At 42.6% G+C, this 27440-nt stretch overlaps 1 protein-coding gene across 11 annotated transcripts in view; it reads right to left on the bottom strand.

The window, feature by feature from the left end:
- Positions 1-27440, bottom strand: part of LOC133487608 (nesprin-3-like) — a 281178-nt gene that overhangs the window by 210296 nt on the left and 43442 nt on the right. For all 11 annotated transcript variants that reach the window (XR_009791407.1, XR_009791406.1, XM_061794488.1 and 8 more), the window contains 3 exons: positions 25698-25853; positions 20461-20820; positions 6694-6830 (listed from right to left, as the gene is read on the bottom strand). Coding sequence is in view for 9 of the 11 variants with exons in the window: in XM_061794488.1 (XP_061650472.1) it covers positions 6694-6830; positions 20461-20820; positions 25698-25853 (653 nt within the window). In the remaining 2 variants the exon portion in view is untranslated. The remainder of the gene's footprint in view (positions 1-6693; positions 6831-20460; positions 20821-25697; positions 25854-27440) is intronic.

Genomic DNA, 27440 nt, shown 5'->3' with positions numbered 1-27440 from the left:
CACCATTGCTCTGGACGGTTGACCCCAAGTATTTAAAGTCCTCTACCTTTGCCATCTCTTCTCCCTGTAGCCTCATTCTTCCCCCACCACCCCTCTCATTCATGCACATATATTCTGTTTTACTTCGGCTAATCTTCATTCCTCTTCTTTCCAGTGCATGCCTCCATCTTTCTAACTGTTCCTCCAGCTGCTCCCTGCTTTCACTGCAGATCACAATGTCATCTGCAAACATCATGGTCCACGGGGATTCCAGTCTAACCTCATCTGTCAGCCTATCCATCACCACTGCAAAAAGGAAGGGGCTCAGGGCTGATCCCTGATGCAGTCCCACGTCCACCTTAAATTCTTCTGTCACACCGACAGCACACCTCACCGCTGTTCTGCTGCCCTCGTACATGTCCTGTATTATTCTAACATACTTCTCTGCCACTCCAGACTTCCGCATGCAGTACCACAGTTCCTCTCTGGGTACTCTGTCATAGGCTTTCTCTAGATCTACAAAGACACAATGTAGCTCCTTCTGACCTTCTCTGTACTTTTCCATCAACATCCTCAAGGCAAATAATGCATCTGTGGTACTCTTTCTAGGCATGAAACCATACTGTTGCTCGCAAATACTCACTTCTGTCCTGAGTCTAGCCTCCACTACTCTTTCCCATAACTTCATTGTGTGGCTCATCAACTTTATTCCTCTATAGTTGCCACAGCTCTGCACATCACCTTTGTTCTTAAAAATGGGCACCAGTACACTTTTCCTCCATTCCTCAGGCATCTTCTCACGCACTAGAATTCTATTGAACAAGCTGGTCAAAAACTCCACAGCCACCTCTCCTAGATGCTTCCATACCTCCACAGGAATGTCATCAGGACCAACTGCCTTTCCATTTTTCATTCTCTTTAATGCCTTTCTAACTTCCCCCTTACTAATCATTGCCACTTCCTGGTCCACCACACTTGCCTCTTCTACTCTCCCTTCTCTATCATTTTCCTCATTCATCAACTCCTCAAAGTATTCTTTCCATCTACCAAGCACACTGCTGGCACCAGTCAACATATTTCCATCTCTATCCTTAATCACCCTAACCTGCTGCACATCCTTCCCATCTCTATCCCTCTGTCTGGCCAGCCTGTATAGATCCTTTTCTCCTTCTTTAGTGTCCAACCTGCCATACATGTCATCATATGCCTCTTGTTTTGCCTTTGCCACCTCTACCTTTGCCCTGTGTCGCATCTCAATGTATTCCTTTCGCCTCTCCTCGGTCCTCTCAGTGTCCCACTTCTTCTTAGCTAACCGTTTTCCTTGTATGATTTCCTGTACTGTGAGGTTCCACCACCAAGTCTCCTTCTCTCCTTTCCTGCCAGAAGATACACCAAGTACTCTCCTGCCTGCTTCTCTGATCACCTTGGCTGCAGTGGTCCAGTCTTCTGGAAGCTCTTCCCGTCCACCGAGAGCCTGTATCACCTCTTCCCGAAAAGCTGGTATGGAATTCTTTGGATGAACGCACATATTTGTTTTGAAATTTTTTAAGCCGGATGCCCTTCCTGACGCAACCCTCTGCGTTTTTCTGGGCTTGGGACGCCCAGACTTCCGTCTCCCCAGCCACTTCAGCCAGCTCTTCTGGGGTGATCCCGAGGCATTCCCATGCCAGCAGAAAGACGTATTCTATCCAGCGTGTCTTGGATCGTCCCCGGGGTCTCCTCCCGTTGGGACGTGCCCGGAACACCTCACCTGGGAGGCATCCGAATCAGATGCCCTAGCCACCTCGTTTGGCTCCTCTCAATGTGGAGGAGCAGCGGCTCTACTCTGAGATCCTTCCGGATGACTGAGCTTCTCACCCTATCGCTAAGAGAGAGCCTGGACACCCTGCGGAGAAAACTAATTTCGGCCGCTTGTATCCGGGATATTGTTCTTACGCTCACGACCTACAGCTCGTGACAATCGGTGAGTGTAGGAACATAGATCGACTGGTAAATTGAGAGCTCCACCTTTCGGCTTAGCTCCTTCTTTTCCACAATGGACCGATACAAAGTCCGCATCACTGCAGCCGCTGCACCGATCCGCCTATCGATCTTCCGTTCCATTCTTCCTTCACTCGTGAACAAGACCCCAAGATACTTGAACTCCTCCACTTGGGGGAGGAGCTCATCCCCGACCTGGAGAGGACACGCCACCCTTTTCCAACAGAGGACCATGGTCACAGATTTGGAGGTGCTGATTCTCATCCCAGCCACTTCACACCACAAACTGCTCCAGTGAGAGTTGGAAATCACGGCTTGATGAAGCCAAAAGAACCACATCATCTGCAAAAAGCAGAGATGCAATACTGAGGCCGCCAAACCGGACCCCCTCTACGCCTCGGTTGTGCCTTGAAATTCTGTCCATAAAAGTTCTGAACAGAATCTGTGACAAAGGGCAGTCCAACCCTCACCGGAAGACACAGTCACCATCCGAGCAAACTCACCACCAGGTGGTGATCAGTTGACACCTCCGGCCCTCTCTTCACCCGAGTGTCCAAGACATGCGGCCGCAAGTCCAATGACATGACAACAAAGTCGATCATCGAACTGCGACCTAGGGTCTCCTGGTGCCAAGTGCACGTGTGGACACCCTTATGCTTGAACATGGTGTTCGTTATGGACAATCCGTGATGAGCACAGAAGTCCAATAACAGAACACCGCTAGGGTTCTGATCTGGGGGCCGTTCCTCCCAATCACGCCCTTCCAGGTCTCACTGTCATTGCCCACGTGAGCATTGAAGTCCCCCAGCAGAACGACAGAGTCCCCAGCGGGAGCGCTCTCCAGCGCCCCCTCCAAGGACTCCAAAAAGGGTGGGTACTCTGAACTGCTGTTTGGTGCATGGGCACAAACAACAGTCAGGACCCGTCCCCCCACCCAAAGACGGAGGGAGGCTACACTCTCGTCCACCGGTGTGAACCCCCAACGAGCCGGGGAGCAATAAAATCACATACTGTGATTCCCCTCCCCCCTAGTGTTCTTACATAAAAATTACCATTCAAAGATGGCACAAAACTGCTGAACAGCAAACCTACATTAAGTGCAAGAACTCATTTTGTGCATTATTTCACAAAAATCAACTGTTTCTCTTGCATGTCATTCAAATTCCGAAAATATTAGGCCTGTTGCAGCCCTCTCCTGCTACTTGACACCATACAAGTTTGTAACACTATTAATGGCGTTAATTATGTCCATGTTTTTGGAGGACTCAAATTGTAGTAACTCCTCATGTACTTTAAACGACCTGTCAATAGTTTGTGTACATTTGATTTGAGCGCTTGGCAGCTTCAGTATACTTCTCGTATTAACTCTATTCAATGCTGAATTTTAACACAATGAGGATGTTTGTGTATTTTAATTAACTGTCGGCTTACATTTATGCTGCACTTTGTTTGCATGAAACCCAGACTGTGAGATGTATGCGATGTAATTGCGAATAAGCGAAGTGTTCCATTGTGTGATAAGCAAAGTGTTACATGGCGTCTTACCAAATATATAAGATGCTTGTGTGCTGTTCCTTGTAATTACATGACAAAGCCTCCTTACCGGAGGCAAAAGACCCTCCGTTTGTCTTTTATGACTCTTCAGCGCCACAAACCAATCATGGCTGACGTCTCTAAACAAACTTGGTATATAGGCTTGCTAACCACAGACGAAGAAACATATGAGGGGCAGTAAGTATACCCCCCACCTGCTTGGCGCCTCTCACCGTGGGCAACTCCAGAGTGGAAGAAAGTCCAACCCCTCTCGAGAGGGCTGGTACCAGTGTGGAGGCGAGTCCGACTATATCTAGTCGGAACTTCTGGACCTCACACACCAGCTCGGGCTCCTTCCCTGCCAGAGAGGTGACATTCCACGTCCCTAGAGCCAGCTTCTGCAGCCGGGGATCGGACCGCCAAGGTCCCTGCCTTTGGCCACCGCCCAGCTCGCACTGCACCCGACCCCTATGGCCCCTCCCACAGGTGGTGAGTCCATTGGAAGGGGGACCCACGTTACCCTTTGGGCCGTGCCCAGCCGGGCCCCATGGGTACAGCCTCGGCCATCAGGCGCTCGCCTTCGAGCTCCACCTCCAGGCCTGGCTCCAGAGGGGGGCCCAGGTGACCTGCGTCAGGGCAAGGGAAAACTGAGTCCATAGTTTGTCGTCACCATAAGGGGTCTTTGAGCCGTGCTTTGTCTGGTCCCTCACCTAGGACCTGTTTGTCTAGGGTGACCCTGCCAGGGGCATAAAGCCCCAGACAACTTAGCTCCTAGGATTATTGGGACACCCAAACCCCTCCACCACGATAAGGCCTCCAGGAGCTGGCCACAATAAAAGGCCACTCTGAAACGTGCAGTTTTATCACACAGGACAATGCCACAGATGTCCCACGTTCTGAGGGACCGTGCAATTAGCATGCTGACTGCAGGAATGTCCACCAGAGCTGTTGCCCGTGAATTGAATGTTCATTTCTCTACCATAAACTGTCTCCAAAGGAGTTTCAGACAATTTGGCAGTACATCCATCCAACCTCACAACCGCAGACCACGTGTAACCACACCAGCCCAGGACCTCCACATCCAGCACGTTCACCTCCAAGATCGTCTGAGACCAGCCACCCGGACAGCTGCTGCAACAATCTTTGCATAACCAAAGAATTTCTGCACAAACTGTGAGAAACCATCTCAGGGAAGCTCATCTGCATGCTCGTCGTCGTAACAGACCTTAGTTCCTGCCAATATCCAGCAACTTCAACAACCATTGAAGAGGAGTGGACCTACATTCCACAGGCCACAATCAACAACCTGATCAACTCCATGCGAAGGAGAGGCAAATGGTGGGCACACCAGATACTGACTGGTTTTCTGACCAGGCGGGGTACACCCTGAACTAGTTGCCAGCCAATCGCAGCCCCACCTCCAGGCCTGGCTCCAATCGCAGGGCACAAACAAACAAACACCCATTTGCACTCACATTCACACCTACGGGCAATTTAGAGTTTTCAATTAGCCTACCATGCATGTTTTTGAGATGTGGGAGGAAATCGGAGTGCCCGGAGAAAACCCATGCAGGCACGGGGAGAACATGCAAACTCCACACAGGCGGGGCCGGGGATTGAACCCCGGTCCTCAGAACTGTGAGGCTGACGCTCTAACCAGTCGTCCACCGTGCCGCCACGATCACTGTCATAAAAAAGGAATTTATTTTGTTTTGTAGTATAAAAATAGATCAGATCAAATATTTTGTTAATATAGTCAGCCAGAGCTGCAAGGAATGCAAAGTTATCAATGTCCTTTCACCATCGGTCCTGTCATACAGTGTTGCGTGTTTTTGTTTGCACATTAAGGACAAAAAAAAAAAAAAAAAAAAGACAATTCAGGTTTTTCCTCATTTTTTGAGATTGTAGGGTGAAAACTGCAGCTGGCTACTATTGTGGACTGAATGGGTAGCAACATGGGGGAAATGAAATGCCAGTATTTTGAGGGTAATAACGCCTAAGCAACTTATTGAGAGAGAAAAAATAAGAATTATGAACTACTTCATTTGTGGAACAGTGAACTTGGTTAAAAAAAAAATTAATGAACTATGAACAGAACTACTGTATTTTCATGGCCATAAGGCGCACTTCAAAGTCTTAAATTTTCTCAGAAATGGACGTGGCGCCTTATAATGCGGCGCGCCTTATGTTTGCACCGAGTTTCAATATCTGTAAATGATTGTGGATGCTGGGCTAACGTGTCTGCTTGCACTGTTGTTCGAGCTTTTGTTCGAGCTTTTGTAAAAAGCCGGCATAATTTCTGAGGAACCGCATGGCAACGAGAGTAAGTCTGACAATGTTTGATGGAGAACTTGCCCAGCTGTTCATTTCGGATACAGAACATGAGGACTTTGATGGATTTGTGGATGAGGATTGATCAAAAAAATAACATGAGTACATTGTTAAATACTTCAATAAAGTACAACCGAACTCAGTTTTGCTCCCGCTGCCTTTTAAAAACATTGTTTTAGCGTGCATGCATGCTACCGTATGTTTTCAGCTAGCCTATGATTTACCATGCCTGCGCCCAATAATACGGTGTGCCTTATGTATGTGTTAAATATAGAAATAGACCCGTAACTGAGACTGCACCTTTTAATACGGTGCGCCTTATGGTCGTGAAAATACGGTAATTCATTTTTGGAACTGTGAATTTAACTTTTTTTTTTTCACTAGTTTGCGTAGAAAAACAACTTTCCCAACACTGACGTTACTTACATACAGGGCGCTTAAAGGTTTTGCTCAGTGTAATCACTGTGTGACATACAGCCAGTATAAGACCATCTGATCTGTAAGTGGGTACACTTTGAGTCATGTAGGTGTAAAATGTGGTCAGAGAGGAATCACAGGTAAAATGGGTTATGTACCCAAACAGAAGAGGGTTTTGAGGATACTTGGACTAAAATATTAGATAGCTGGAGCCTGACATTCAATTCCACCATTATACTGTTGTCGGGTTTTTTTGTTGTTTAATAAAAATTGCTCTTCAAAATTTAAGAAAGTTGGTCCACAAATGAAGAAATTATGGGTAAAACTGCTCCTCAAAGAAAAAAAAAAACATTTATACAGTACAATAACTGTTGACAATAAGTGAACCAAAATACATTTTACAAGTGAATGTGAAGCCTATAAACCAACAAAGGCAACCTATTGCCCACATACCTCTGGTATTCTTTGACAATACCAATGACATTGTCAGAAATGTGGCGAGAGTCCTCCGAGAACCTGCACAGATCCTTGAGCTGCAATTTAAGGTGGTCCACTTCGGACTCCTCTTCCACCAGAGCCTTTCTTACGCCCTAAAAGATAAAAGCAAAATTTACTGAGAACTAGAGCTGCAACTAACGCTTATTTTAATAATCATACATACCAGCGACTCTCACGGCCGGCTATAACGGCCCATAGCATAATACCACCCCAAATTTTTTTTAAATAAAATAAATATTTGCAAATACATTAACTGAGCCCATACCTTAATATCAATATAACTACCTTTTTTTTTTTTTTTTTTTTTTAAATAACTGTGAAAGTACATACTCTCTCCGTCTGTCACTCGCCCTCTCCCCATGTATTTGTGCAGTTTAACTCGATGGTTAGCATAATATCTCTACTACCAGTCGTGTCTGCTCCGTACCCTTTCAAACTATCTCCAAATGTACAGTTGAAATTGGACACACTTAACATAAATAGACTGATGTGTTTTTTTATTCACTGTCTGACATGAAATCAGACTACTTTCCCTGTTTTAGGGCAATTAGAATTACCAGAATTATTTCTATTTGCAAAATGCCAGAATAGTCAGTCAGGGATTTTTTGGGGACAGTTTTGCATTACTTTCTTCAAAGTCAGAAGTTTACATTGATTTCATTAGTATTTAGTACCATTGCCTTCAAACTGTATGACTTTAGTCAAACATTTCGGATATGCTTCTACAAGCTTCTTACAATAGTTGGCAATAATTTTGCCCCATTCCTCTTGACAGAACTGGTGTAACTGAATCTAAATGGGAGTCCTTAAATGGTTCACGTCCTACCTTGAGGAAGGGAGTTATTTTGTAACCAAAGGAAAGTGTTCAATCTCCTCAAATGGCAATGACCTATGGGGTCCCTCAAGGGCCAGTTCTTGGACCCCACCTGTTCAGCCTGTATATGCGCTACCTTTGGGTCAAATTCTTCATAACTTTAATTTTGACTATCATAGCAATCCAGATGACACACAGTTATATCTAGCAATGTCTCCAGATGACTATAGTTCAATTGAGGTATTGTGTCACTGTCTAAAACGGATAAATAACTGGATGAGACAAAATTTTCTTCAATTAAACAACAATAAAACTGAGATAATTGTTTTTGGCAATAAAGAGGATTGTTGTTAGTAAATACCTGGAGTCACTCTCTTTAAAAACCAAAAGACCAATTCCGAAACCTTGGTGTACTAATTCCGACCTGACTTTCAACAGTCACATCAAATCAATTACTAAAACTGCCTCCTACCATCTGATGAACATATCCAGAGTGAAGGCTTGCATGTGCCAAGCAGACCAGGAGAAGCTCATCCATGCTTTTATCTCGAGTAGACTTGACTATTGTAATGGTCTTCTGACTGGACTCCCCCAAAAGAGCATTAAACAGCGGCAGCTCATTCACAATGCTGCAGCTCGGGTTATGACCAGAACAAAGATGTCAGAGCATATTACTCCAATTCTAAAGTCTTTACACTGGCTCCCAGTCAGCATTAATTTCTGCTACTGGGCTATAAATCACAAAATGGTTTAGGACCTAAATACAAAGAAATTCTAATGGAATATAAAGCCAGTAGGGCTCTGAAATCAACAGGCTCAGGTCAAATAGTGGAGTACAGAGTCCAAAGCAAAAATGGTGAAGCAGCAGTTAGCTATTATGCTGCGCACAAAAGGAATAAGTTGCCAACAGAAGTGACATCAGCCCTAAGTGTGAATGTTTTTAAGCCCAGGTTAAAATGCTTTTTAGAGCATTTCCACTTTTAAATGACATTTCTTGCACTGTACACCATTTTAATTGTACTTTTATTTTTTTCCTCTCGGTTTTAAATGTTTATAAGCTGTTTTCCCCCCCTTTGTTTTCAAATGATTTTAATCATGTAAAGCACATTGAGTTATCTCGTGTATGAAATGTGCTATATAAATAAATTTGCTTTGCTTTAGTTTGTAGGCCACCTTGTTCACACATGCCATTTCAGGTCTGCCCATAAATCTTAAATTGGATTGAGATCAGGGCTTTGCGATGGCCACTCCAAAAAATTGACTTTGTTATCTTTAAGCGACTTTGTAACCAGTCGAGCAGTATGCTTCGAGTCATTGACCATTTGGAAGATCCATTTGCGCCTGAGCTTGAACTTCTTGGCTGATATCTTGAAATGTTGCATCAGAAATTCCACATTACGTTCTTACCTCTTGATACCATCTATTTTGTGAAGTGCACTAAGTCCCTCCTGCAGTAAAACAACCCAACAACATGATCCTGCCACCCCTGATTTTAAAAGTTAGGATGGTGTTCTCAGGCTTGCAAGCTTCCATCTTTCCTCAAAACATAATGCTCATTATGGTGAAACAGTTCAATTTGAGTTTCATCAGACCATAGGACGTCTCCGAAAATTAGGGTCCTTGTCCGTGTGCAAACTGTAAATCTGTCTTTTGGAAGTTTCTTTTGGAGTAATGACTTCTTCCTAGCAGAGTGGCCTATCAACCCAAGTCGGTACAGTAATTGTTTCACTGTGGATAATGACACACTCTTACCGGCTTCAGCCAGCTTCTTCACAAGATCTTTTGCTTTTGTTCTTGGGTTGAAAATATTAAAAAAAATAAAAATAATTATTCTGGCATTTTGCAAACATAAATAATTTTGGTTATCTCAGTTGACCAAAAAACAGTTAAAGTTTAGTCTAATTTCATGTCCGACAATAAGAAAAAAAAGTGTATGTGTCTTTTTAAATCATGTATGTAAACTTCTGGTTTCAACTGTCGTGGATGTTCTCGGTTCGGGACTTTTAACACGTTACTGGCCAGTTATGTTATAAGCCATTACATTTTAAAAAGAGCATATTTATTACGTTATGGGCCGTTATTACGATATGGGTTGGTCCTGTGGAAGCCCATAACGTAATAAAGGTAATAAATGTGTCCTTGTTAAAATGTAATTGGCCGATAATGTAATTTAATATTACGTTTTGGGCACAATTATTACTAGGAATGTCCCGATCCGATCACGTGATCGAAAATCGACCTGATCGAGATCGGGTGAAAAAGATTAGTTTTATTCATTTTCTGACATCTTAAACATTACAAAGTGACAAAATAATCCAAAGTAACAAAGATCCTGACAAATGTAACAGTAATATATTTCTTTTAACTTATACATGATAACTTTTAGGTTTGTTTTAGTACCGGTATAGAGTTACTAACAGACACACACTTAAATGTTACATTACATCTGCCCACTGCATCACAGCACGTTGTGGGAGGTCATTATAGCCTACAATGTGGGATATGTAGGCTATAAGGGTCTGGGTCCGGACCCTGAAGCAGTCCCATACGGACCCACACCATAGCCAAAAGAGAAAGGTTATGATTTGAGATACAGGGTACTTCTAGTTTAAGTGGTGCATTACACACTTTACAGTAGTGACGAACCGTACCGACCAATCACATACGAGTTCAGTCATCCCCTTCAGCCAATCAAACAGGCATCTCAGGCGGTAATCACTGACAGAGACGAGGAGAAACGTAGCAAGAGTGAGACAAATAGACTCAGCGAGGTTTTGAACGAACATAACCTCTAAAATGTTTCAATTGTTAAGATTTGTTAAATGAAAATAAAATTGTGTGAGAATTCACTGTTGTGTCAAGATGCCAAACAGAAAAGGGGAAACTCAAACTTTATTTTTCTGAAGTTAAGCACTTTATTCGAACACATTCTCTTTTTATTTACTTGCTTATATTTTGAAATGCAGCCGTACTTTGATTTAGTAAATGGGAGAACAATACACAGTTGTGCTCATATTTTTGATTACTTGGACAGAATTTGTAAGATGTACAATTCAAAACATGAAGGATCAGGCAAAACATTTAATTTGATCTTTAATGGGATTCAAATTAAACTGTCAGCCATTTCAGAAAAGTACAATCATTGAACAAAACATAGACATGAAGAAAATATTCCTAAAATATAATGTTCCTTGTTCAGTCATCAGACCTATTTAAAAAATAAATAAATAAATAAATAAATAAACTATATTTCACAAATTCTGTCAGGGTATGTAAACTTATGAGCACAACTGTACATATCAGTAGTGATACTGTAGCGAGTACGTATTGACAAACGAGGTGCCACTGGTGCCCCACAACAAATTGATAAACTGCATTTGGTGTGGGACGTGTCTGTGGGCTGCTCTCGGGTGGACACCTGAACCTGATCCCTACCCTCGATTGATTGGGTGGGGTCATCAGCCGCCGCGGTGCGGCCACAGCAATTACAGGACACTTCTGTCAGTCTTTGTGCATGTAAAACGGTATCAATTCACTTGCATGTATCCGCAGGCACACACCCCTTACTGAAACAAATAACTCATGAATATGCAAATCGCTTGTGTATCCCCTCACTTATACTCTCGTCCTACACACTTATAATTTACATAATTAATGCCACCACACTTCAGTTGTACAGCCGGGTTCACGACCCTGGTCCTGCATGCTTCTTCTCCTGTCCTTGTCCTGTTCTATCTTGTCCTGTCCTTCCCTCACAGGGTGTAGCACTACAGCCCCCATGCAACACTCATTTAACGTTTCAGTGTTGTAGATAATGTAATGATTTACTTCACTCATCCTGTTTACAATTAGTGCTTTGTCTGTATCCCTTCTTGAAACGTTGTTCTGTTCGACTGATCAAGTCTGATTCTCAATAAACCTCAATTATAATACCACAGCGGAAGCTTAAAAACTCCACTGTGACACAGTAAAACTGTTTCGGCATAAAAGGGATACAGATTTTCCATTCTGCTTGACCTAACAGCCGAACAGGACAAAAAAAAAAAAAAAAAAAAAAAAACTGCATTCTTCCAAGCCGCCCCGCTGTGCAAGATGGCCACAAGGATGCCTGGTTTATGTCACCCGGAACTTAAACTAATTAACAGTTCCCACAATAAACCTGGGCTTCCAGTCATCAAAGACTGGAATCATAGGCTAGTTGGTGGGTAGGCCCAAGACCAAAAGTTTGGAAAATACGCTTGGCTTCTCAGCCTACGTGGGTCACCGCTAGGCAATCAGAGCACCTGCTATTAAAAGTACCAGGTACGCTTCCAGCCAAACGTGAACTCTCGGAAGTTGCCAGCGGGTCACTGAAAAGGCAGGAAGAGAAATGGTCACATTCTCCCACAGACGCGTGAACAACAACTTCCCTTTTTCTTCTCCCACCTGTTTTGTTTTATTTTTGTGTGTCCTTTTTCTTCAGCTAAACCTGCCCCCGTTTCTCCCGAGACAACTGAGAAAGACCACCCCAGGACGAAGTTATACACGGTTGTGAGTACAGCACTGCAATCGTTGCCAGAATGTACAAGATTAGTGCCTTTTAATTTTGGGGAAAATACTATGTTCACACATACGCCAACTTTGCTTACTCTCACTATGACTCAACTCATTCCGCACGTACATTTTTATTCCAACCACACACGATGTTCTCCTCCCTTTACATATGCCTAGTTTCTTTCCATTACTATTATTCGTGTTTTCTTTTTGTAGTTTGAGCCCTCTATATTGTTTCCCTGTAGTTTTCCCTGTAGATTTCATAACATTTTCTATAAAATTCCACTGCCTGTATTGTTTTTGTGTGTTTGAGTTACAACAATAAACCGCAGTCATCTAGAACTCTTATTTCGTCCGTGTAGCAGCCTTCTAGATGAGACTGATCGAGGTTTTTCGTCCCTTTTCCTAAAATTTACACATAAAAAAAGACTAAGATAGGTTGATTATAACGTTCAACGTAAATCGAACTAAACCGGAAGTAACGCAGGCGTTCACCTCCGGCGTATTCTTTGTCCAAAATCAATGACGCTTTTATTAAAAACCAATATACGCTACAGATACGTATTTGTCTAGGTCTGTGTTACTTGAAAATAAATGACAAAAGGTTTTTGGATTTGACTGAGGTATTGATTACAACAAGATGTAGATACAGCAGTCATACATATTTGTTTAGGTCCGTGTTGAAAATAATAAATGCCAAAAGGTGTTTGATTTTGGCTGAGGTATTGATTACAAGCAGATGCAATGACCAGGCAGGGTACTTACAGTGGGTACGGAAAGTATTCAGACCCCCTTAAAATGTCCACCCTTTGTCTTATTGCAGCCATTAAGTTAATTGTTCCCCCTCAATGTACACACAGCACCCCATATTGACAGAAAAAAAAAACGGAATTGTTGAAATTTTTGCAGATCTATTAAGAGAGGAAAAACTGAAATATCACAGAGCCATAAGTACAGAGACCCTATGCTCAGTATTTAGTAGAAGCACCCTTTTGAGCTAATACAACCATGCATCTTTTTGCGAATGATGCAACAAGTCTTTCACACATGGATTTAAGGATCCTCTGCATTCCTCCTTGTAGATCCTCTCCACTTCTCTGAGGTTGGATGGTGAACGTTGGTGGACAGCCATTTTCAGGTCTCTCCAGAGATGTTCAGTTGGGTTTAAGTTAAGGCTCTGCCTGGGTCATGCAAGATCAATCACGGAGTTGTTCTGAAGCCACTCCATTATTTTGCTGTGTTCTTCGGGTCATTGTCTTGTTGGCAGGTGAACCTTTGGCCCAGTCTGAGGTCCTGAGCACTCTGTAGAAATTTTTCGTCCAGGATATCCCTGTACTTGGCCGCATGCATCTTTCCTTTGATTGCATCCAGTCGTCCTGTCCCTGCAGCTGAAAAACACCCCCACAGCATGATGCTGCCACCACCATGCTTCACTGTTGGGACTGTATTGGACAGGTGATGAGCAGTGCCTGGCTTTCTCCACACATACCGCTTAAAATTTAGACCAAAAAGTTCTATTTTGGTCTCATCAGACCAGAGAATCTTGTTTCTCACAATCTTGGAGTCCTTCAGGTGTTTGATTTTGTTTTGTTTTTAGCAAATTCCATGCGGGCTTTCATGCGTCTTGCACTGAGGAGTGGCTTCCGTCGGGCCGCTCTGCCATAAAGCCCCGACTGGTGGAGTGCTGCAGTGATGGTTGACTTTTTAGAACTTTCTCCCATCTCCCGACTACCTCTCTGGAGCTCAGCCACAGTGATCTTTGGGTTCTTCTTTACCTTTCTCACCAAGACTCTTCTCCCCCGATTGCTTAGTTTGGCAGGACAGGCAGCTCTTGGAAGAGTCCTGGTCATCTAAAACGTCTTCCCTTTAAGGATTATGGAGGCCACTGTGCTCTTAGGAACCTTAAGTGCAGCAGAATTTTTTTGTAACCATGGCCAGATCTGTGCCTTGCCACAATTCTGTCTTTGAGCTCTTTAGGCAGTTCCTTTGACCTCACGATTCTTATTTGGTCTGACATGCACTGTGAGCTGTAAGGTCTTATATAGACAGGGGTGTGGCTTTCCTAATCAAGTCCAATCAGTATAATCAAACACAGCTGGACTCCAATGAAGGTGTAGCACCATCTCAAGGATGATCAGAAGAAATGGACAGCAACAGAGTTAAATATGAGTCTCACAGCAAAGTGTCTGAATACTTATGGCTGTGTGATAGTTCAGTTTTTCTTTTTTGATAAATCTGCAAAAATTTCAACAATTCCGTTTTTTTTTCTGTCAATATGGGGTGCTGTGTGTACATTAATGAGGGAAAAAATGAACTTAAATGATTTTAGCAAACGGCAGCAATATAACCGAGTGAAAAATTTAAGGGAGTCTGAATACTTTCCGTACCCACTGTAAATAGATTATTATTAGAATATTATTGTTTTTTCCTAGATTTTTTTTGTGGCCTAAAACACTATACAAAGTTATTGTAAATAAATATTAAAAAAGCTTGAAAATGGTTGTGTAACAAATATTCCCGATAAGACTATTGACTCCGGCACCCCAAGACCTGATGACCTTTGCATTCCTGCCTACTGAACCCTCAGCTAACAGATCGGTTTTTGCAAGGCCGATAAACACCGGACATCTGTTTTAACTCAACTGAGCCCATAAACTAGTTAAAGGTCATCCTCCCAAAGATTTTCATGATTCTCCCAACAAAGACCTTTTTCTGTGAACTGACCCAATGACCAAGAATCTGGGAGGCCTCCTGACCAAATTTGCCAGTTTGGAATAATTGACAACAATGGATTTATTAGTTAAACACTACAAGCTGAATTTTCATCCATTTTCTACCGCTTATCCGAGGTCGGGTCGCGGGGGCAGTAGCTTTAGCAGGGACGCCGAGGCGCTCCGAGGCCAGCTGGGAGACATAGTCTCTCCAGCGTGTCCTGGGTCGTCCCCGGGGTCGCTTCCCGGTGGGATGTGCCCGGAACACCTCACCAGGGAGGGGTCCAGGAGGCCTGCCTTCGGCCACCCCCAGCTCACACTGCACTTGACCCCTATGGCCCATCCCACAGGTGGTGAGCCCATGGAAAGGGGGGACCAGGGGCGTGAAGACCCAGACAATTTAGCTCCTAAGATCACTGGGACTCACAAACCCCTCCACCACGATAAGGTGACGGCTTCCAGGAGTAGTAGTAAAGTCCCTCTGCATTCTTCCCCAAATTTCCCTGTAGGTTAAATTAAATTTTACCGAAAATTCCACTTTCTGTTGTGTTCTGTGTGTGTTTGAGTGAAACAGTTGACCGCTGAAAGATTGATAGAGGTTTTTCGTCACTTTTCCTAAAATTTACAAATATAAAAAGAGACGTGGTAGCCTATGAGACAAATATATTTTTGATTACAACCTTCTAAAGTTCGGTGGATTTCCCCGGAAGTAGATGCATGTGTTTACTTTCAGACTTTTTATTTTTCCAAATGAATTACGCTTTTATCCAAACCAATATACGCTACAGTTGAAAGTTTCACATTTTATCCAAACTTACCACGCCAGTCTGATTGGTCATGGTGACATTGTTGACATACAGTACTCATCACAGACTAGTCACTTTCATGAGCCATGAGGAATTAGTGTGCTTCCTAGTTCCAAATCTGTTGCCAAAGGCAAATGGCAAAAATAGTATGTTCCACACTACAAAGACAGAGAGAGACTACGCTCTACACACAATAGATATAACCATCATCATATGTCCGCCACGTCAATGCCCCACATACAACATGGCCGCCAAGTAGGCAAGGAAGACACATCTTTGGGAAATAGATCGTGTCATATTTTATCTCTGTGACCCGGAAATACGTCATTCCCATTCTCTGCCTGCTTTGCACCACAGCACGAGTAAACAACAGTGGCCATTGGTGGAACTAACAGACTTTGTCAAGGGCATTTTAAGTGAGAAATGGAAACTATTTTTTGATCTATTGTTCAGTCCCGATGGTCCATTTGATCAGATATCAAACTTGGGTTACTGTCTGCTGTAACGCAGTTCCAGCCAGACATATGTGACAAGTGTACCATATCACCAAATCACTTATTTCAGTGATTTGCGAATTCATGACACGATACCTTCGCAATTAGCATCATGCTTTTCCATCTTTTCCTCCCCACTCCTCACCCTCCCTTCGTGATAATGTAAACGATACGTGTAAGAAGCATGGTAAGAAGCGTAGTTTATTTCTTATCATGGAGCGGATGATGAGTCACTTATAATGCGTTGACACCGTAGGAAAAGAGAACTTACGTCTCTGCGGCTTGGCAGCCGGGGGTCGAGATAATAATTATAGCAATCGGTGTTACGGCCGTACCGAGTCGTTCAGTGATTTCCGTAACCAAATACGGATGTTCCGTAACATTTGGCAGCTCTGTTTGCATTGTCGACCTCTCAAATGTTTTCCGTTTTTTGTATTTTGCTAAAGTGAGCATGGATTGGAAAAAGTAATCCAATCCATGTGTCACTTTATCAAAAGGAGGGGTGGTAAGTTAAATGTTTTTTTAATTTATCCTCTGCAGCACAAAGTGTTTCTATTTGTGCTCTGGAGTACAAAGTGGATTTTTTGTGTGCTGAGAAGCACAAGTCGCATCTCACATTGCATTATTATGTTGACACATAATTGATTACCAAAACATTTTGTCTGACACATAATTGATCACGACAAATCTGAATTCATAGATTCACTGAGCCAATTCAACAGGCTGCAAACACAGTACCAAAAGTAGCATAACATGGTGAACCAGACTGATTGTTTCACAAACATTTCATTTCTATGAATTTGGACTCTTTATGGAACATTCATTTATTTGGGTTGACATGAAGCGATCTACTGTAGACTAAATTGTGCACATTAGAACATGGTGTGTTTTGGTGGTTTTCCACATGCGGACACATAAAATAACTAATAAGAATACAAATTACAAAACTTGTTGACAATACCCGACAGTTTATGGTTAAAAAGGGACACGGGCCTGACTGAAATTCATTGCTGATATTGGCATATAGTCCGCAAAGATACATTTTAAATGTGGTCTGAAAAAAAGAAATTATCTAAGCCATGATATGTTACGAACATTGATGACTAAAGGAGTCAAACTAAATTTCAAACCCCAAAACTTTACCAAAATTTTTTTTTTAATAATAAATAAATAAAATTTTGGGCATGACAAATTATTGCAGATCCCGGATCAGTAATTATCTACAACTGACCGTCTCAATAGCATCTTTGATTTATGATACTCCAATGTCAGCTTTGGACGTAATCTCTTGGACAGATGGGAAAGAGTTTTGGTTCGTGCTGGATTCAGCCTTGAACTGCCAGACTACTAAAAAATGAGTGATGGTTACATGACCTCATGTTTACACAAGCCTTTGTGGGAAAGAAAAAGGCCGAGCTGGAATTGTTTTTATCCCACCAAAAATTGTATCTAGAACACTTTGTAAGTATTACATGTAGTTGTTTTGTTTAGCAGTCTTAAAGATAATGAGAATATACAAATATTATATTAGTATAATACTGGTAATGGATAGTGGGTTGGACCATACTGACATAGTACTGATAATATATATTATGAAATAATGATTGATGTTCTTCCATCCATCCATTTCCTGTTCCGCTTATCCTCATTAGGATCGCAGGTGTGCTGGAGCCTATCCCAACTATCTTCGGTCGAGAGACGGGGTACACCCTGAACTGGTCGCCAGCCAATCGCAGGGCACATATGAACAAACAACCATTTGCACTCATATTCACACCTACGGGCAATTTAGAGTCTTCAATTCTGCGGGGTTTCCTGAGTAAGTCAGAACCATATTGAGATCAGGCATTTTTGATCCCTGTAATTACAAGGGACAGAAAGTTGGTCAAAGAAATATGGCACAAAAAAGTAGAACTACAAACATAGTGAGGATGAAATGTGAATCTATCAAACCATTGTCTCCAGCTATCTCTGCGAGACTAACTCTGTAATAAATCAATGTTGATTAATGACATCATTACAACCTATGATCTGGACTTTTTGTTACTAAATGAAACATGGTGAACAGAAAGTAGCTGTAATACCATTTTAAATGAGGCGACACCAGCAAATTTTTATTTTATGAACAAGTGTCGAATAGAGAAAAAAAGTGATGGTATTGCTGTTATTTATAAGTCATAAGTAATTATATGTACGCTAAGACAAGAGCGCTTCCCTCTTGCGATCAACTTCTTAAACACCTGACCTACAATTCCATTACAACATGCTGGCAATTTTTTGACTTGAGTTCGTTGTCACATTTCTGTGGGGCCAATTATACATTACTTGTGCACTCACTGTAGTTGTCTCGCCACGCTGCACTATTTGCATATACTGGCCACTCATGCCAGAGTAGCATCTGCTCCATTTGCACACTGATCGAGGAGTATCTGCAACATTTGCACAACCAACATTGTCCCAGATTATCGCACTACTCGTCACTTTAAACCGCATACACTCCTTGAAGTCTCGGCGCCCTTTGCACAATGGTCATTGCACCGGACTATTGCAATATTAGTCATTCGAACTGCTAGAGGACTTTTTGCACAATTGTAAAAAAAAAAATAAAAAAATGTACCGGCATTACCAGGTAACTAGCAACCCTTTACTGCTGTTTTTTTTTTTTTTGTTGTCAATGTCTTTATGTCTCCAAAGTGCTCTCTGTCAATTGACTGCCTGTTGTCGTACTAGAGCAGCTCCAACCACCGGAGACAAATTCCTTGTGTGTTTTTTGGACATACTTGGCAAATAAAGATGATTCTGATTATTTCAGTGTAAAGAAACTATACTGGGTGATTTTAGCCCCTTTCAATATCTCTGTTTTTTAGTTAAAGGTGACCCAAGGGTTAGTATTTTTTTATTTATTATCTGAGATCGACAGACTGACGTCAAATAGTGGAGCACAGAGTCCAAAGCAAACATCGTGAAGAAGCATTTACCTATTATGCTGCACACAAATGGAATAAGTTACCAACAGAAGTGACCTCAGCCCCAAGCGTGTATGTTTTTAAGTACAGGTTAAAAACCCTTATTTTTTTCCCATGCTTTTTAGAGCATTTTTACTTTTAAATGATATTTCTTGCACTGTACGCTGTTTTGTATTTTTCTCTTTGTTTTAAATGTTTAGAAGCTGCTCTTTTTTTTTTTTTTATAAATGGTTTTAATCATGTAAAGCACATTGATTTCATATCCATCCATTTTCCTCTGCTTATCCGAGGTTGGGTCGCGGGGGCAGCAGCCTCAGCAGGGAACCCCAGAATTTCCTCTGCACAGCCACTTCCTCCAGCTCTTCCTAGGGGATCCCGAGGCGTTCCCAGGCAATGTTTTGACCTCCCAAATTTTGCATGCACTCAGTCCTACTCTCTCCCACCTTTGGAAAGATAAGTGTGCACACGGCTGGACTGGAAAAGTACCGACAACTAGGTTTCTCCAGACCCATAATGTGGCACGCTCTGAAAATCACTATTTGTTATGCCTCGGGCTTTAGCGGCTTCACCTTTGCCATTTCCCAACTTTTCATCACTGTTTCCTCCTTAACCTTAACTTCTTTTATTAATTCTCGCCCCTGCACCACCAAACACCTAACTCCTCTTATGTCCCGGTCTCACCGAATGTCCCCTGCTATCCAGTTAGTCCAACACTTCCACACGAGAAGTCACTTTTTCACCCAGGGCCATGAAGGTTTGGATTTTCTCCCTGAATAAAAACCATTTAAAACTGCATTTTGTGTTTATTTGTGTTGTCTTTGACTATCGTCGCTCGTCTTTGGTCTATCCTATCCGCTAGTGTTGCAGAGATCATAGTCCACGCAATTGTTACGTCTTGCGTCGACTACTGTAACGTGCTGCTTTCTGCTCTTCCCATGTCTAGTATTAAAAGCCTACAATTAGTACTGTTGCTGCAGCAAGACTTTTGACGAGGTCGAGAAAGTTTGATGATATTACCCCCATTCTACCCAACTTGCATTGGCTCCCGGTCACCCTTGAGATGTGATTTTAAGGTCCTATTACTTATTCATAAAATATTACACGGGTTAGCACCCTCTTATCTCGCTGACTTAGTTGAACCTAATGTTCCGTCCCGAAACCTACGCTAGCATCAAACACGTCGGTGTATGACTACTTGTTAATTTATTTATCATAATTATAATCTCTCAGGTTAAATTCCCACTTTACATTTCCACTCCACTGTGTATTTCTTTTTGCTTACCACACACAGAACCAGCTCACACACACACAGACATGCAAGAGGACGTTTCAGAGTGAAGGAATATGTAAAACAGTGCTTCACCTGTCGAGCGACTTTTTAACTTTTTAAAAACTCACCATGTATTTTCTCCACTGGCCCACCATCTGCTCTTCAATGTAATCAGCACCATCCCCAACATCACGATCCTCCGCTAGTTCCTGGTTCAGCACCTGGAGTCGTAATCTGAGGCATCCTATATCCTCCTCCAGTCGCTGACATCTTGCCATGTACTCGCTGTGTGTGTACAGGGTGGCGTGTAGGCCCTCCTCAACCTCACATAGGCCTTGCCTTAGTCTCTGCCAACCAAGTCTGAGCTCTTCAGCCTCGTCTACTACCACCTCTGCTCCAGCAGGAGAGGTCTTCGCTCTGACAGCTTCAGCTACACCCTCTATATATTGCAAAGTTTTTTCCTCACTGGCGACAATGTCATCAAGGGTCTGAAAAAGAGACAGGTAAAAAAGATTTTGTTTCCTTGGACAAAAAGGCACATTCATTAAAATACAATTGAGTTGTCGAAATTGTACCCCAGAGATAGGGGGACTCGACTTGATTTGACCCAAGTCAAACTCGAGTCACCACTTTTAGGACTTGCAATTTGATGGGCAAAAACTTAAAAGATACTGACTTGACTTTGAATAGGTATTTATGAAACTCGACTTTGAACTACACGACTTGACAAGTCACCCTCTTTGCCTTTTGTTTTTGTAAGAAAAGTTGTTTTGTGTGCCCCACTACCCTATGAGTCCAGATGCCACCTCATGAAGCGAGTATCATGGAGGGATCTCCAAAGGTGGTTACAGTTCAAGGGATTATGTTGATAAATTACAGAAAATGAAAAAGGCAACATGCAAGGTTTGCAACTCAAATATAATAGACTTCTTTGACATCTAACTTCATCCATCACCGTGAAACCCACAGACACAGGTAAACTATGTTAACTTGACAGATTATTTTATTAGATAGCTGGTCAAACATTAACTATGCTTAATTTTAGTTTTGTGTTTAACTGAGAAGACAAAGTAATAGACAATACAGTATGTAGACTGGTATAGGCCCATAAAAAAAAAAAAAAAAAAAAGATTGTGAATGTGTTAGTATTGAAATGTATTCATAGACAGCGCCTTAAGTGGGTTGATTATTTCTTGAGTACGTCAGCAGGTATGTCTGTTATCTCATGTAAGTAAATGGACTGAGATTCAAGTGTCAGGTGTGTTACGTGATAGAAGAGTTTCTGTTATAATGAAGGGCAACGTTTATCAGACAGTGGTACGGCTTAGAGGCAACAGGAATCAGAGATGGACCGGGCGGAAATTAAGATGTTGAGGCTCTCTCTCAGAGTGACCAGGTTGGATAGGATTATAAATTAGCTCACCAGAGGAACACCAAGGTCAAATGTTTTGAAGACCAAGTTACAGAGAGCTGACTTAGATGGTTCGGAATGAATTATGAAGATGGAGCTGCCAGGGAAGAGAGCTAAGGGAAGACCCAAGAGAAGGTTGATCGATTTTGTGAGGAAAGTCAATGAGGGTAGTTGGTATTAGAGAGGAGGATGCAGAGGACAGATTTACATGGAAAAGGATGATGCGACCCCTAACGGGAGAAGCCGAAGGGGGAAAAATAGAAGACTCTAAATTGCCCGTAGGTGTGAATGTGAGTGAGAATGGTTGTTTATATGTGCCCTCTGATTGGCTGGCGACCAGTTCAGGGTGTACCCCGCCTCTTGGCCGAAGACAGCTGGGATACCCTCCAGCATCCCTTGTGAGGATAAGCGGTCCAGAAAATGGATGGATTATTGTCCCCACCAATGAGTTTAAGTTGGCTTGTGTGCTTATTTTATGTATGTAGTCCACAGAATTCCATTTTGAAGGTGGGCCTCCCGACGTGACTTTACATCATGTAAGCGACAATCGTTTTCATAGTGCTTCTACACTCTGCTATCTGTTGCAGGGATGAGCAACTGGCGGCCCGTGGGCTCCACACTGAGTGTACCCTCAATTATATTCAAAGATATTTTTTTTCTTTTTCCAAAAGGTTTTGAGGGAATTATAAACACGTTTCCTCTACTCGCATACATCTCACAGTCTGGGTTTCATGCAAACAAAGTGCAGCATAAATGTAAGCCGACAGTTAATTAAAATACACAAACATCCTCATTGTGTTAAAAATTCAGCATTGAATAGAGTTAATACGAGAAGTATACTGAAGCTGCCAAGCGCTCAAATCAAATGTGCACAAACTATTGAAAGGTCGTTTAAAGTACATGAGGAGTTACTAAAATTTGTGTCCTCCAAAAACATGGACATAATTAATAGTGTTACAAACTCGTATGGTGACTTGGACAAGTAGCAGGAGAGGGCTGCAACAGGCCTCCTTCAAGAAAGCAGAGTGAACTGCCATATACTGCAAAGTGAGTAGGCCTAATATTTTCGGGATTTTGAATGACATGCAAGACAAACAGTTGATTTTTGTGAAATAATGCACAAAATGAGTTCTTAATGTAGGTTTGCTGTTCAGCAGTTTTGTGCCATCTTTGAATGGTAATTTTTTTGTAAGAGCACTAGGGGGCAGGGGAATCACAGTATATGATTATTTTATTGCTCCCCGGCTCGGCGCTTGTACGTTGGGGTTCACCCCGGTGGACGAGAGAGTAGCCTCCCTGCGCCTTTGGGTGGGGGGACAGATCCTGACTGTTGTTTGTGCCCATGCACCAAACAGCAGTTCAGAGTACCCACCCTTTTTGGAGTCCTTGGAGGGGGTGCTGGAGAGCGCTCCCACTGGGGACTCTGTCGTTCTGCTGGGGGACTTCAATGCTCACATGGGCAATGACGGTGAGACCTGGAAGGGCGTGATTGGGAGGAACGGCCCCCCCGATCAGAACCCGAGCCGTGCTGTTATTGGACTTCTGTGCTCATCACGGATTGTCACGGAACACCATGTTCAAGCATAAGGGTGACACATGCACTTGGCACCAGGACACCCTAGGCCGCAGTTCGATGATCGACTTTGTGGATCGACAGAAAGTCGGACTCCTTTCCAGTGAGGGTTGGACTTCGCCAAGGCTGCCCTTTTTCACCAATTCTGTTCATAACTTTTATGTGCAGAATTTCTAGGCGCAGCCGAGGCGTAGAGAGGGTCTGGTTTGGTGGGCTCAGTATTGCATCTCTGCTTTTTGCAGATGATGTGGTTCTGTTGGCTTCATCAAGCTGTGACCTCCAACTCTCACTGGAGCAGTCCGCAGCAGAGTGTGAAGCGGCTGGGATGAGAATCAGCACGTCCAAATCTGATAACATGGTCCTCAGTCAGAAAAGGGTGGTCTGCCCTCTACAGGTCGGGGATGAGATCCTGCCCCAAGTGGAGGAGTTCAAGTATCTTGGGGTCTTGTTCACGAGTGAGGGAAGAATGAAACGGGAGATCGACAGGCGGATCAGTGCAGCGTCTACAGTGATGCAGACTTTGTATTGATCCGTTGTGGTAAAGGAGCTAAGCTGAAAGACTGAGCTCTCGATTTACTGGTCGATCTACGTTCCTACCCTGACCTATGGTCACGAGCTGTGGGTCGTGACCGAAAGAACAAGATCCCGGATACAAGCGGCCGAAATGAGTTTCCTCCGCAGGGTGTCCGGCTCTCCCTTAGAGATAGGGTGAGAAGCTCGGTCATCCGGTAGGATCTCAGAGTAGACCCGCTGCTCCTCCACATTGAGAGCAGACAGATGAGGTGGCTGTATTATTTAAGTTACTTCAATTTTAAGTTTAAAATGGAATTTTTGTCATGGTTAGGAAGTGCACTGTCCCATGTGGCCCCCTGGTAGCCCTTAAGAATTATTGTGGCCCCCTACATCAATTTCCGGTAGCCGTTTTTACTTTCCTTTCCGTAACAAGGAACAAAGCAACTGCAATAGCGACAGTGTCTGCTTGAATAAATGGCCCTAGATGACCATATGATACGTTTAGTTATACTGCAAAATTGATCAGGAAGGTGGCGGCGTAGGTGGTATGTGGAATCGAGAGGACCGGTGAGTACGTCATTACAGCATGTGACTAAAACGGACCAATCACGAGAGATGATCTCCGTGGCATTCTACATGCAGAAACAATTTTTGACATGCGCCCGTCAAGTGACGCATAGGGGCCACGCGGCCCAATGAGTCGGTCACGTGATGCAATGCGGGCGTTGTCGGCCGTGCGAGCGCGGGAGTTTAAAGGGGCCTTTACAGTCCTGCTCACCGTTATTGGCACCCCTTCATTTTTTGCATAACCTGTATAATATCTTCAGAAATAAATGGAAACGGAGGTCCAAAATAATATACCAAAATTTTTGTTGTTTTTTTAAACTTAGATATTGTCATTTCAAAGAAAAAAAAACCTGAAAACAGCAAGTGCAGCAATATTGCCACCCCTCCTTAATCCTTGGTTGCATACCCTTTGGCAGCGATGACTGCCTCCACGATTTTCTTGTATGCTTTTAGCACTTCTCAGGTGGTATTTTCTCCCATTCTTCCTTTGCAGTTTGTGCAAGCGCTTGAACATTTTCAGGGTTCTTTTCTCCAATGCCAGATTTCAGCTCCTCCCCCAAAGACTTAAACCAAGTTTTCTTACACAGGGTAAGACATTTCACTCTAAAATGTCTGATAATTTTCTGATTTCATGATGCCTGTGATACAGTCAAGGCCAGATGCACAAAGCAGCCCCACAGCATTATTGATTATTGATTGACTGTTGACAGGGTTTTCTTTTCCTTAAAGACTTTATTGCGGCGTAAACATACTGTTTTTGTGCATTGACAAAAAGCTCTATTTTTGTTTCATCTGTCCATAAAATACTGTTTATCATTTGCTCTTTTGTATCACACACAAGTTCCCAAGAGAAAAATGTTTCACTTAATTCATTTTCTTAAGGAGATATTCCACATTCAGTACTTATACTTCGTGGGTGCCAATAATGGTGAGCAGGACTATATAATACTGAATATATGACTAAAGATGGTTTTGATCAGACGAAACCAAGCTGTACAGGGAACAGAGCAATAGCCATCTTTCAAGGTGGTGTAGCATTGACCCAGAATGTTATTGTCTCTGATACTCCCACCATTATATAGTTTACTGATGTACCAACATGTTCCAGTATATTCAATTGTACAATTAAACTTAGGTGGTATGAATAACCTTAATTTAAGTCAGCTTTTTAAATTGTTAAGGTTTCCTGCACTTAAATATTGATATTTAAGACAAGGAGTAACCAGCTGAGCACATTTTCAAACCCCATATGGGCATTGTACCTTTGCCATAGCTGCAAATGGATACAGTATCAGTCTTACCTGTAAGGCTCGGAGTTTGTTCTCGGTTGTATCCTCCTTCTCCATAAGATCTGTCAGCTCCTTGGTTTTTGACAGCAGCCATGAGTGAAACCTCTGAACACTACTTTGGTATGTCTGGTGATCCTCAGCTATCTCCTGAAGCAGTGACAGACGCTCCTACAACAGTGACAGACACACATTCACTCACTTAGGGTGATATTTACGACATCACGCTCATCTGTGCTACTGACTCAAGTGCTTGAATATAAATTTATATCCTTACTCTAGAACAGGGGTACTCAAATACAAATCCTGAAGAGCTGAAAATACATTTTTCCATGAGTTAAAAGTCAATTTATTGAGGTCAGGCCACATGTGAGAATACTATAATATTCAAAATAGGGCTGGGCAATGTGGCCAAAAACAAAAATCACAATTATTTTTTTTATATTGCCCGAGCTCTGTTATTGTCAGTTTTTAGTTTTTTTAAAATATTTATTTTATATTTTTTTTAAATGATAATTAAAAAAAAAAAAAACATTGACTATGACTATGTGTGTCCCGGGATGTACATGTTATTGATACAATGAGCCCCATCCCTGCAACAATGAGTCCATGCAACTTATCATCACGGAATACAGATAGAGTAATTTTAACGGAGGATTATTACTATTTCTCAATATGTTTAGAACTGCCACAAAAAAAACCTTCAAGATAAACGATAGTATTGATGTTATTTTATGCCAGTGATATTAGAGCATAATAAAGAATTCTACACATCTTTCTGCCCTGTTAATAAAACATATGAGCACAACTGTGTAATGTTTTCTCATTTACTAAATAAAAGGCTGCATTTCACAATAAGAGGAAGAAAATAAAAAGAAAGTTACACGTGTTCACATAAAGTGCTGAACTTAATATAAAGTCTGAGTTTACCCTTTTCCTTTTGGCATCTTGACACAACAGTGAAGTCTCAAACAATTGTACATATTTTAATTTAACAAGATGATAGCTGGGATAGAATGCAGCCCTATGGAGGGCACAAGCCAGTGCAAACTGTAGGCCGGTCCCAAGCCCAGATAAATGCAGAGGGTTGCGTCAGGAAGGGCATCCGGCTTAAAACTTTGCCAAACAAATATGAGCGTTCATCCAAAGATTTCCATACCGGATCGGTCGTGGCCCGGGTTAACAACGTCCGCCACTGGCCCAGTCAACCTGCAGGGCGCCGTTGGTAATTCAGCTACTGTGGGTCGAAGTCAAAGAAGAAGAGGTGGAAAGCGGGTTCTTCGGCAGAAACAGAAGAGGAAAGCACAGAGCCTAGAACTGAATGTGGGGACTTTGAATGTTGGGGCAATGACAGGAAAATCTTGGGAGTTGGTTGACATGATGATTAGGAGAAAGGTTGATATATTGTGTGTCCAGGAGACCAGGTGGAAAGGCAGTAAGGCTAGAAGTTCAGGGGCAGGGTTTAAATTATTTTACCATGGTGTAGATGGGAGGAGAAATGGGGTTATTTTAAAAGAAGAGTTAGCTAAGAATGTATTGGAGGTGAAAAGAGTATCAGATCGAGTGATGAGGCTGAAACTTAAAATTTAGGGTGTTGTGTGTAATGTGATTAGTGGCTATGCCCCACAGGTAGGATGTGACCTAGAGGTGAAAGAGAAATTCTGGAAGGAGCTAGACGAAGTAGTTCTGAGCATCCCAGACAGAGAGAGAGTTGTGATTGGTGTAGATTGTAATGGACATGTTGGTGAAGGAAATAGG

This window comes from Phyllopteryx taeniolatus, chromosome 13 (assembly GCF_024500385.1).
Source record: "Phyllopteryx taeniolatus isolate TA_2022b chromosome 13, UOR_Ptae_1.2, whole genome shotgun sequence".
NCBI lineage: Eukaryota > Metazoa > Chordata > Actinopteri > Syngnathiformes > Syngnathidae > Phyllopteryx > Phyllopteryx taeniolatus.
The sequence above is the reverse complement of the archived record's forward strand: the minus strand, read 5'-3'. Positions and strand labels throughout refer to the sequence as shown.